Here is a 12,019-nt window from a genome sequence, read left to right as displayed (position 1 = left end):
TATTATTGTGTGATTTATTCCATGGTGCTTTACCTGTGAGGAGGGGTATACATAATACATACAAGTACAGTAATCTTAATACAAGTCACGACTGGTACAGGATGAGAGAGGACCCTGCCTGCGAGGGCTCACAATCTACAAGGGATGGGTGAGGTACAGTAGGCGAGGGTTGAGCTGGTCGTGCAGTGGTTTGGTGGATCGGTGGTTACTGCAGGTTGTAAGCTTGTCGGAAGAGGTAGATATTCAGGTTCTTTTTGAAGGTTTCCATGGTAGGGGAGAGTCTGATATGTTGTAGTAGAGAGTTCCAGAGTAGGGGTGATGCACGGGAGAAGTCTTGTATGCGATTGTGGGAAGAAGAGATAAGAGGGGAGTACAGAAGGAGATCTTGTGAGGATCGGAGGTTGCGTGCAGGTAGGTACCAGGAGACAAGGTCACAGATATATGGAGGACTCAGGTTGTGGATGACTTAGGATAAAACCCAAATCAGATCTCAATTTGCAGACACTGCTTTGGTGTACTGCCCCTCGTCAGTGCAAAGCACAAGATCTGGTTTGGCTACGTGAGAGGTGTCTGACCTGGGATCCAAGGGGTAACGTTTCTCCTTACGGAGAGTGACATGTCAAGCATGCCGCAATGCTCCTCTGGGATATAGTTCAGTTAGTGTAGAATGCTTACAGCTAGGTGATTAACCTTGACTTACCCATATAACAGTTCTATGCTGACTGCCTATTAATAGAGAATCAATTTCACTGTTTGCCTGATGACCTGAAAACCATCAACCTCTTTAACCCTGAAGGATCTGCTGAGCTCGCACGCTCCATACAGGTCTTTCAGATCAACAAGCAAGAACAGACTGTCCATACTTGGGATCCACGGTAAAACGTTTGGAGCCGAGCCTTCTGAATCCATCCGAGAGATATTCCCTTTGGACGCCGGCTCGGTTTGGCACTTGAGGGCAGGTATCCCACTCCGGCTGCACAGGACGTTGCAACAAATTAGTTTTCTCCGCACTGTGCTTTGTCTCTTGGGAAAACGTGTGTTAAGAGGTTGTTCTTTATTAAGGGCAACAAAGGCTCAGCAGAACGTCAATGCTATTCGCAACAGACGTTGAGTGCAGTCACTTGCCGCTAAAGTCCGTTACCTACGGGTTCATTCACAAGTAATCACTTTGACTTTATTGATGATGTGTCTCTTTTGTGCAATAACTGCACAGAGCAATTATAAGTCTCCACGTCAATGTCCTGTATGGTGGGGGAGTAGAACTGGGCTGCAAAAGTAGTGCTGGGCCGGACTAAACCCTTCAGTGCCATGCCATTTCTAATGGTTTTGTCTCTTTTATTGCCTTAAGCAACTAGAAAACATTAACCACACGAGCCGATGACGCAGGCCACGTTGTTGTGACAGAATTTAATGTTTTTAATATTTTGTAATTGACCATAATAAATCTGACACTAAGTATTCGTCATTAGCGTACATACAAGGTCCATATGAAGCCGAGGGATAAAGCCAAAGTGCACCCACAACTTGCAGACTCCATATTGCTATAGCTCCAGTGTGACTCCACTCTTTGGTTTCGTGAGACAGAACACATATAGCCATCATTTCAGATGATCATTGTATTAAAATGGTCGTTCCGCGTTATGATGTAATCCCTTTAACCCTTTTCTGACGTCTGCGGTGTATGGACTGGGCTCACGAGCTGAGCGGCATCTGTATGTCACAGCTGCGATCGAAGCGGTTACCCCCTTAAATGCCTCTGTCAATCTCTGACAATGGCATTTAAGGCATTTGGGTTATGCGGGCACTGTTTGAAGCACCCATTGCTTCCCTTTCCGCACTGTTGGGTTGCCATTGCAATGGTTGCCACGTTGGTACTCCTATGAGGCCTCATCTGAGAATGCGATTTTTACTTGTATACTACAATACCATTGTATTGCAGCATATAGAACAAGAGTATCCAATTAATTCCACATTATCACCCATTAAAAATAGATATACAGTACAATCATTTAATCGGCACAGTAAATGCTGTAAAGACGAAAAAATAATGAAACGCCAGAATTGCCGTTTTTGTTACTGTACACACAGGACACCAATAAATCGGCAGACTCCATATATATGATTCAAGCCTCCGGCAAGATCCATATCCATTCCTATAAGATGCATATTAATTCTGGCCTCTTAGAAAGGCGCAATGAGTAAGGCTTCTGGTTTCTGGCTGTTTTCTGTTTCGTCTACTTGAGCAATGACAAGATCGTAGATTTTCGAGTATCGCTTGCTGAGTTTCCTTAAAGCACCCTGAGTCATAAAGGAGGAGGATGTTGTCACTTACGGCTCGGCTGGTTGCTCTGGGCACACCCTGGGCTGGTTTCACTGTTACTGTTGTGCTGAAGAGTAATCCAGCCCTTTCTGCTGTTTATGTACTGTGTGCTATAATGTATCTGGTGTCTGTAATTGCCAGATGTACCAGTAATTATAGATGTGTAATGGTTAGACGTGTGTACACACTACATATTCCAATGGCAGATGTTAATCTGCTGGAATGTGGGCGTCCAAGCCCATTTACACACACGGTTCTCAAAACATGAATTTTTTTTTAATTGTGTCAAGTATCTTTTGGGCATTACCATGTATGATGAATGATCTTGCATTACCTGCGTGTTCCTACACAAGTTCAACTATAACTGCATAGGTCTTTTACATATTGGATAACTGAACGGGCATCTGTCACCATATTTTTGCTACACCATCTCAGATCATCTAAATGTAGAGGCAGAGACCATGATTCCAGGGATGTCACTTTACTGATCTGCTTGCTGACGTTTTGATAAAATCGCCTTTTCCGGATGCAAATCTAGCGATTTCCTGCTGATTAAAACAATAATTTTATCAACACTACATTAAATAGCCCAGCAAGTGACCCATCACTGGAATCGGGGTCTCTGCACCTTCACTACGCTACTCACGGATTTGGTGGCAAAAACCTGGCGACAGATTCCTTTTAAAGGGGAGCGGTAGTGGACTTGTGAGACCAGCACTCCACGGTGAATTAAGTTATGGGCGCACATGCTCACTATATAGGGCTCTAGGACCCCCATTCTTTTGATAGGACGGAATCAAAGTGGAAAGGCGAAACATGTTCGTTACGGGATACCCCCTTTTAAATTTATTAATACCCATTTAACTTTTTTTTGTGAGAATGATTAATTTTAATAAGAAATAATAACGATTCTCTTTTTATGCATTGGGCTTGACAAAAATCACGACCCCTTGGGATTCTCACTATGGGTAATGGGTGTAGTGTTATGGAGATGGCGGGTGCACATACTGTATGCAATATAATGAGATTTGAGCCACTGGAGTATCAGAAAATCCCGATTACCGGAGAGTACAGTAAAGGGCGATGTGTCTCCTTGTGCTTTTTGTCGGGTCATGTCTGCTGTTTGGGGAGACTCCCAATTTCTCTTAGTTTTGTGCCAGACGGTCAGGCAGTTATGTATTTCCTGCTGGTTAATGAGATGGTCCAGCTAGAAAAATGGCCATTAGATGTCCTGGCATTAGTAAGGAAATTAATGTGCGGCTATAGTTCTCCAGAATTATGCCCCGATCTCCAGCCACAGTCTCGGCTCCTCTTCCAGTTTGTCTTATACAGAACATGACCAGAGCAGGGTGTTAGCGGACCGCTCACAGATCCCCAGTGTATTGGAAGTTATTCCCACCGCTCCATTTTTCTTTCTTTTCGGAATCAGCCGTGCTGCTCCGGAGATACGGGACATTTTAATTTTGTTCCATTACAATGAGACGTCGCTCACGGGGTTCTGTGGGGTGTGCTACATAATGACCCTGTGAATAATGTCCCCTTGGTAAATACTAGAACTACTATGAACATGCAAATAGGGCTCATTAATTAAAAAGACCCGTATCTGGGATAGTGTGGCAGATGAAAAGCATATATACAACTTAATTTTCAGAAGTGGGAATACAATAAGACAAAAAGTTGCCAGTTATGATTTGTCGACTCTTTAATTTCTTCCTCTTTAAATGGAAGATAATGTCAAAAAAATGACCCCTTAAATCAGGTTTTTGTTAAACTTTGTGCGATAAAGAAAAAATAAAAATCTGTATTAAAATGAAAAACTAGAACTCTTGCAATATTCACACTGGCCACTGGGGCTTTTTTTTTTTTAACCTCCTTTTGTTTCAGAGAGATCACATTTACATAGCTACAATGGATAGGTCTGGACCCCATCTTTTGTTTTGAGGTGTGTAGAGAGCGTGTCCAATATTCATTGTGGAGGGAGGGGAAGAGCAGGGTCCGTGGTGACATCGCCTATTGTGATTGTGGACCATGTGGTATCAGCTGTGTATAGAGGTGTTAGGCTATGTGCACAGGATGCGTTTTTGATGCGTTTTTATTTTTACGCGCGTAAATGCTCCAGAAACGCAAGGTAATTCAATGGCAATCCTGAAGTGCTGTGCACATGATCAGTAAATTTCCGTTCATATTTGCAGCATTTTATTTTCTGCAGAATGTCAATTCTTTTTGCGTTTTTGCAGCGTTTTTGACTCATTGACTTCAATTGAGTCAGTCAAATCCGCTGCTAAACCGCAGGTGTAAAAAGGCTTGCGTATTTGCTGCAGATATGCTGTCGAAGGAAATGATGTCAGAAGGAAGAAGGGTGTGTGGGCAGATAATGTGTGTGTGTGTGTGTGTGTGGGCCTGTATCTGTCATCTGTGTATCCATGCGACGATCAGCCCATAGTGATTGTACTTAGGCGTCATCTGATAGGACTACTACTCCCATCTGGCTATGTCTGCTGTCACATATAACATAGACAGCATGACCTGATGATGGGAGAATAGTTTCATCGTCTGGCGCCTGTGTTCAATTGCAAAAAAAATCAAAATATTTACATAATTACATACAAAATACATACCGAATGCCTAATCCCCGATGCCCGCTTCTCCTGCAAGCAATCAAAAATAATAAACCAACATATACTCACCTTTCTGCCGTAGTCCATTTAATACCGAGTGTCCCACGATGATCTCGCATGTAGAACAGTCACATCAAGAAAAGTTACCGCTCTACCCAGCCTCCGGCGACAAGCTGAGGACCTCCGGTGAACTCACACGGCATCGCAGTGATACACTGCGGGAGTGATTACCTCCTATCACTGTGCTGCTGTGAGAGTTCACCGGAGGTCATCAGCTGATCAGCTCTGGTTCTCACTCAGCGGTGCTGTAAGGGAGAGCAATGGAGCTGATTAAGGCTAGTTTCACACTAGCGTTTAAACGACGCGCGCACGGCGCCGCTAAGCCACGCCCCCTGCCGGCTCCCTGCCCGCCCCTTCCTGTTATCGCCTCCTCCGAGCGCAGAGGGCTGCATGCGTTATGCGCACCCTATCTTTAGCATAGGGTGCGCAGGCCGTGCGCAACTATGAATATAGTGTGCGCTGTGCACTTTTGAATGTGCGCCGTGCGCGCCAAAATGCAACATGCTGCGTTCGGCGCGCACGGCGCACCTCCAAAAATGCGCAGCGCACGCTATATTCATAGTTGCGCACGGCCTGCGCACCCTATGCTAAAGATAGGGTGCGCATAACGCATGCAGCCCTCTGCGCTCGGAGGAGGTGATAACAGGAAGGGGCGGGCAGGGAGCCGGCAGGGGGCGTGGCTTAGCGGCGCCGTGCGCGCGTCGTTTAAACGCTAGTGTGAAACTAGCCTAACTCCGGTGAACTCACGGCAGCGCAGTGATACACCGTGGGAGCGATTATCTCCTGTCAGCTTATCGCCGGAGGTTGGGTAGAGAGGTCACTTTTCTTGATGTGACTGTTCTACATGTGAGATTGTCATGGGACACTTCGGGAGTGATTACCTCCTGTCGGTGTATCGCCAGAGGCCGGGTAGAGCAGTCTCTTCTCCTGATCAGACTGTTCTACACATGTGATCGCCATGGGGCACTGTGTTAAATGGACTACGTCGGACAGGATAGTGTTATGTTGGTTTATTATTTTTTGATTGTTCACAGAAGACGAAGGCGTCAGGGATTAGGTGTTGAGCAGTAAGTATGGTAAATTAAGATTCAATAAAAGAGTTTGTGTGATTATTTCAAATAAAGGACTTTATTCCGGCTGTATCTTTATTTACTAAGTAACTATAGATTTGGTAATGGATAGGTGTCTTGATGTCACCTGACAATACAAAGATGACATCAACCCCACAAATATGAAACCCACTTGCTACCGCTACAGGGCAAGTGGGAACAGCGAGGCTAAGTGCCAGGATCTATAAAATGCGCAATTTCTGGGACGGCTGAGAGCTGATGATTTTAGCCTGGGGGGGTGTCAATATCCATGCCCCTTCCCAGGCTGTTAATATCAACCCACAGCTATTTGCCTAGCCTTTGCTGGTTCGTTTTTTATAGGGAGGGATCTCGTCATTTTTTTTTTCTGGGGTTCCCCTCATGGCTGTGGAGTCGGAGTTGGTGCTCATTTTGGTGGAGTCGGAGTCAGTATAAAATGGACCGACTCCTAAAATTATATAATAAATTGGGTACAGTAGTTAAATGCAGAATGTGCTGAATATTTTTTCATAGGAATTAGGGAAAGTTATGAAATGTCCTATAAATGGCTGTAATATTCCTGATCTAAGGCTACATTCACACAAAGCGTTTTTGCTGCGTTTTTTGAGGATACGTTTTTCAGCTGCAAAAGCAGATCAGCTTTTTAAAAAACCGCATCATCTGAAAGGTTTTTGAGCTCATAGATAATGTTTTCAATAGCAAAAGCAGATTAGAAAAACGCCGCACAAACTGACATGCTCATTCTTCACAAAACGATGTGTCTGAATGTCGTGTCTTGAAACCCACTGACTTTGCTGGGATGCCCAGAGTCACTGCATTTTACTGCAAAAACGCTGTGTGTGAATCATGGCCGTAGCCAGCGAGGGGCAGAGGGGGCAGCTGCCCCCCCCCCCCCTAGAGGCAGGGGCACGCACCTATCAAAACTCGTATGCTGCAGTGCTCCCGTCCTGCACTGGCTCCAGACTGCAGGGGGCAATCTCCCCTCCTCTGTCCTGTCTTCTGCCATCTTCACCAGAGAGGAGGGGAGGGGTGCCTGCCCTGCACAGGATCCGATTCTTGGGCCCTGAGCTGGAGAAAGTGAAAGTACTACTGCTCATCTCTGTCACAGGAAGGGAACTAATGCTAATATTGTAGGTGATTATTATGTGCTCTCTGTAAAAGGAAGATCTTAAAAAGACTCAAAAGACGCTTCATGTTTCTTAAAATGGATCCCTGCACACATCACAGAGTGATCTATTTTGCGATCAATGTTCGATATGTTTGTGACAACAAAGAAATTGTTACCAAGACACTGGCAGGAAAAGATACTAAAGCTCATCACAGCAGCCAGTTTCTCCAGGCCTTAGTGGAAAAAGTTCTGCAAGATTACGAACTCAAAAAAGAACAGGTTCTTGCTATTGTAACGGACAATGCTTCAAACATGATAAGTACAATTACACTGATGAATGAGAGTAATGAACAACAGCTAGAGGAACATTTAGGATTCAGTATGTTTGAGATGGAAGGCCACAGTGCTGTTCATGTAACTGAGGAACAAACAGATATTACTACAGAAGAACAGCAAAATTATACTTCAGAAATAGATGATCTTGTTGAAGCTGCTTCAAAACACTTTCATGTTCATCACATGCGCTGTGTTGTGCACACGCTGCAGCTGGCAATAAGAGATAGTCTGCAAGAGGGACATGCTGGAAATCTGATTGGAAAAGTGAGGAAATTGGTTATTACCGCCTGAACCCCTAAAATTGATTCCATCTTGAAGAGACGTGCTGGGAAAGGGGCAATTTTCGATCAAGCCACTCGGTGGGGCAGCACTTATTTAATGATTGAGCGATTGCTTGAACTAAAACCGTTTCTTATAGATATGGCCAACCCTCAGGTAACCCTAAATGAAGGTCAATGGACACAGGTGGCTGAATTGAAGGAATTGCTAAATCACCCATTTACCGTGACTAAAAAATCACAAGCTGAGGATTTAACTCCTGGCATTTTCATAAGGGAGTGGAAGAACTTGCTATTTTGCCTGTCCCAAAGAGGAGGTTTAATCGCAGATGGCATTTCTGCTTCAATGAAACGGAGAGAGACACAGCTATTGGAAAATAAAATTTTTCTGGCAGCTGTTTATGTGGACCCAGGTCATTGTATACTGATTGATGATCAACAGCTTACTAAAGGAAAAGAAGCTCTGACTGAGCTAGCAGTTAGGATAAGTGGCCTACAGGAGGACTGCCAGGTGCAAGTGGACTTGGGTCCTGACAATGCTACTGCTTCCATATCTTCATCCTCATCAGATGAGGAGTTTGACTTTGACAAGTATTTGGATGACATGGCACAGGCAAAGCGTTGCCGCAAGGAAAAAGATTTCACTCCGTCTCCTATAGCAAGCAGATTGACCATATTTCAGCAAAATGTTTCACTTGCTCTCAAAGAAATAGAAAAATTCAACCATTCATCAAAACTGACTGTGCATGAGGCATTTCCTTTATACCCGGAAATTGTTAGAGATGTTGCCCATGTAGTTACGGCTTTGCCTCCAACCCAAGTTAGTGTAAAGAGGTGGTTCTCTGGCCTTAAAATTATTAGGTCAGATTTGATGTCATCTATGAAGAAAGATCTGATGGAGGCAATTCTATTTCTTAGAACAAATTCATAGACTGCACAACTGTTTTTTTGCCACTCACATAATTTATTACTATATATATATATATATATATATATATATATATATATATATATATATATATATATATATGTATGTGTGTATATATATATATATATATATATTCGATATTACATAGTGTATTACATATTTACAATTTATTAGTTTTTTGTGTTCCAAAGTTGTATTCCAATAAATATATTATGTTCTATCTAAATATCTTCATTATTGTATCATAAAAATTATTAAATGTCTGATGTTCACATTGTACTACAATAAATTTTTCACTTAAATATAAGCAATATATGTCGGAGTCGGTGTAAAGGAAATTGAGGAGTCGGAGTCGCAGGTTTGGCTTACTGACTCCACAGCCCTGATTCCCCTGTAAACTAGCCAGTAAAGGTAAAGGCCCCGTTTCACATAACGAGATCGTTAGCGAGATCGCTGAAACGTCAAAGATTTTGTGACGCAACAGCGATCTCGCTACATATGACACATAGCGGCGACTGGGCCCCCGCTGCGATCTTGCGGATTGTGCTCGAATGTCCTGGGCCATTTTTTGATTGCTGTTGTCCCGCTGGCCAGCATGCATTTTTGTGTTTGATGCCAATGAGCGACCTCGTTGGCGACGCAGATCACGGACGCAGGCGGGAGTCGTCAGAATAGCTGCTGTGTGACAAGGTCCCAACGACCGCCGAGGTCGTTATACGGATCTCCATGTCGTTGTTGCGTCGTTGAGTAGATCTGCCTGTTTGGCAGCTTACTAGCGACCATTTAGCGACGTACCAGGGATCTTTGCCAGGTCGTATCATTGTCGGGATCGCTGGTGCGTCGCGTAGTGTAACTGTAACCTAAGCAAACAACTGTGAGCTGATATTAATAGCCTTGGAACCTTTATGGCTATTGGCTCCATCACAGAATATTAATATCAGCCCTCAGCCATCGGCTTTCCCTGTGCTGGTTATGAAAATTATGCGGGAGCCCACTCAATCTTTTCATTTTTTGAAAAATAAAGATTGTGTTTCATGCAGATTTCTGACAGTGGCTGTTTTGTTACAGCATATGTAGGGTAGTTATGTTAATGCTCCTACATAGGTTGGTGAGTGTCTTTATTTAACTCTTTATGTACTGCTTTATTTATGAGGTTAACTGGCTGACACCTGTTCATTACTAAATCTCAGGCTTGGTATTTTACGTATTGGTTTGTGTATATAAACATCATAAATTTGAACATGGCATGTAATGATATTATGGTCTTCAATGGAGAATGAAAACGAGGTTGAACAAGGAAATTACATCACAATTCTTTTTTTTTCTCTAATATATCTTTATTTATCTCTAAAAACTTAGAAAAATGCATAAAAAAGCATGTATTTTCTGTCAAGAGATTCAGAAACCTTGCAGAAATGTCTGCAAGCAAATGCGCAATGTGCGCACATAGCCTTACCGATCACACTAATCCTGCCTCTTCTGGTTAGAAAACTCCTGTAAACTCTCCTGAAAGGACAGGACATACTGGTCTAAAAAAAGCACCACTGGTCAGTGTGAAAATTGCAGGATTGCCAATTTCATTTTTTAGTAAATTTTCTAAAACATTGCCATTTTTTTTTCTCAGAAGTACATGGAGCACAAAATCCTGGTTTAATCAATAGGTCATTTTCTGAGCATAGCTTCCCCTTGAGGGGAAACTGTCAGCAGGTTTTTGCTGTTTAATCTGAGTGCAGCATAATGTAGAGGCAGAGACCCTGATTCCGGTAATGTAACTACGCTGCTTCTTGGATTTTTAATAAAATCCGTATTTTATCAGCAGGGGATTATTACTAGAGAACTAGTTGTTGTGTGCCATCTTGTCCTCCTGCTTTGTAACCACTTCACCACCACTGATTGACAGCTTTCTGTATACCGTACATAGTGCATAGGCAGAATGCTGATAATCAGTGGTGTGAGCACAACATTCAGAGAACTAGTAGATCTGCAGCACAGAAAACAGGAATTTTGTCAAAACTGCAACTCCGTGAGTGACACATTGCTGGAATCAGTGTCTCTGCCCCCACCCCCAGAATTTGAGCTTTTAGCTGCAGATAAGGGTGTCTTTGTGATCTAAACTGTATTACATTTTTAAGCACCTTTAGCTACAATTTTTTTTACAGAAACTAACCTCCCATGCCGCAGCTTTCTGGGAAGTCTGGTTGCACTATGTGTTTGTATTAAACCCATTTTATGATCTTTTTAAAGTAGTAACCTTTTTATAAACTAAAGTGACCCGTTCTCTTTGGGATTGCAGCCAGAATCCATTGGATCATTACAGAGACTCAAGGACCTCTGGTTGGATGGGAACCAACTGGCAGAATTGCCTCCGGTAAGTTTCTATCGTGCAAAGAATGCTGTATTGTGAGAATGGAAACTACCTGAGCACATACCCATTTCCTGCAGGTATGTGCGCTCATTTAATGAATTTATCACGTTTTGTTTGCTGTATGAAAGTATCAATCTTCATATGTAAATGGAAACCTTCAAAAGTTGTGTATGTGAATCTGTAGGGCCATTCTCCCTATAAGGCTGTGTTCACACGTGCTGTTTTTGCAGCTGTTTTTTTTTGGCTGCAGAAAAGCTGCATTATAGTACCAGCCAAAGTATGAGATATCCGAAGTCTCACGTACACATGGCTTTTTTCCTGATTGCATCTGAGCACTGCCGCGTTTTTGTAAATCTGCAGCCTGACTGTTCTTTCAGCAGTTTTTCAACCATAGAAAGCAATGAGGGTACAAAAACGCCCCAAAAATCGCAAAAACATTTGTGTTGCGGTGTTTTTGGTGAATACACAAACCTTATTAGCGTGTGAAGTGAACAAGTCACACATGTAATCTGCCTGAAAAACTTATTTTATGCAAAGCGTTTTTAATGCCAAGAATGAAGGAGGACAAGTGTGAACGTAGCCCAAGTGTATGTGCACAGGAAGCTTTTCTAAGAACATTGGGAGTGGAGCTTAGTGGAAATGCTGCAAATCCTTCTCAGAAACTTGTAGCTTCTGCGCCAAAGATTTAGGAAAAACACACCATGTGCACGTAGCCCAACACCAGTTTCCCTGCTCAGTGATTTCATAGGGTGTCATTGATGTGGATCTGTGTATCACTAGGGGTGAACGCATTGATTTGCAGGGGTCAGGTCCTGCAGTTAAATCTGTGTGTTACGGCCACTGGATGGGAGCCCATCGAACCCCCTACTATCCTCCTTGATTCCTCTTTATTAGTCTGTTGCAGCATGACACACACGA

At 43.1% G+C, this 12,019-nt stretch overlaps 1 protein-coding gene across 1 annotated transcript in view; it reads left to right on the top strand.

The window, feature by feature from the left end:
* Positions 1-12,019, top strand: part of LRRC1 (leucine rich repeat containing 1) — a 213,784-nt gene that overhangs the window by 144,300 nt on the left and 57,465 nt on the right. The window contains exon 7 of the mRNA XM_073589144.1: positions 11,030-11,104. Within this exon, the coding sequence (XP_073445245.1) occupies positions 11,030-11,104 (75 nt within the window). The remainder of the gene's footprint in view (positions 1-11,029; positions 11,105-12,019) is intronic.

This window comes from Dendrobates tinctorius, unplaced genomic scaffold (assembly GCF_039654945.1).
Source record: "Dendrobates tinctorius isolate UK_male_01 unplaced genomic scaffold, ASM3965494v1 ptg000107l, whole genome shotgun sequence".
Lineage (NCBI taxonomy): Eukaryota > Metazoa > Chordata > Amphibia > Anura > Dendrobatidae > Dendrobates > Dendrobates tinctorius.
Note: the sequence above shows the minus strand (reverse complement) of the source record. Positions and strands in the feature narration are given on the sequence as shown.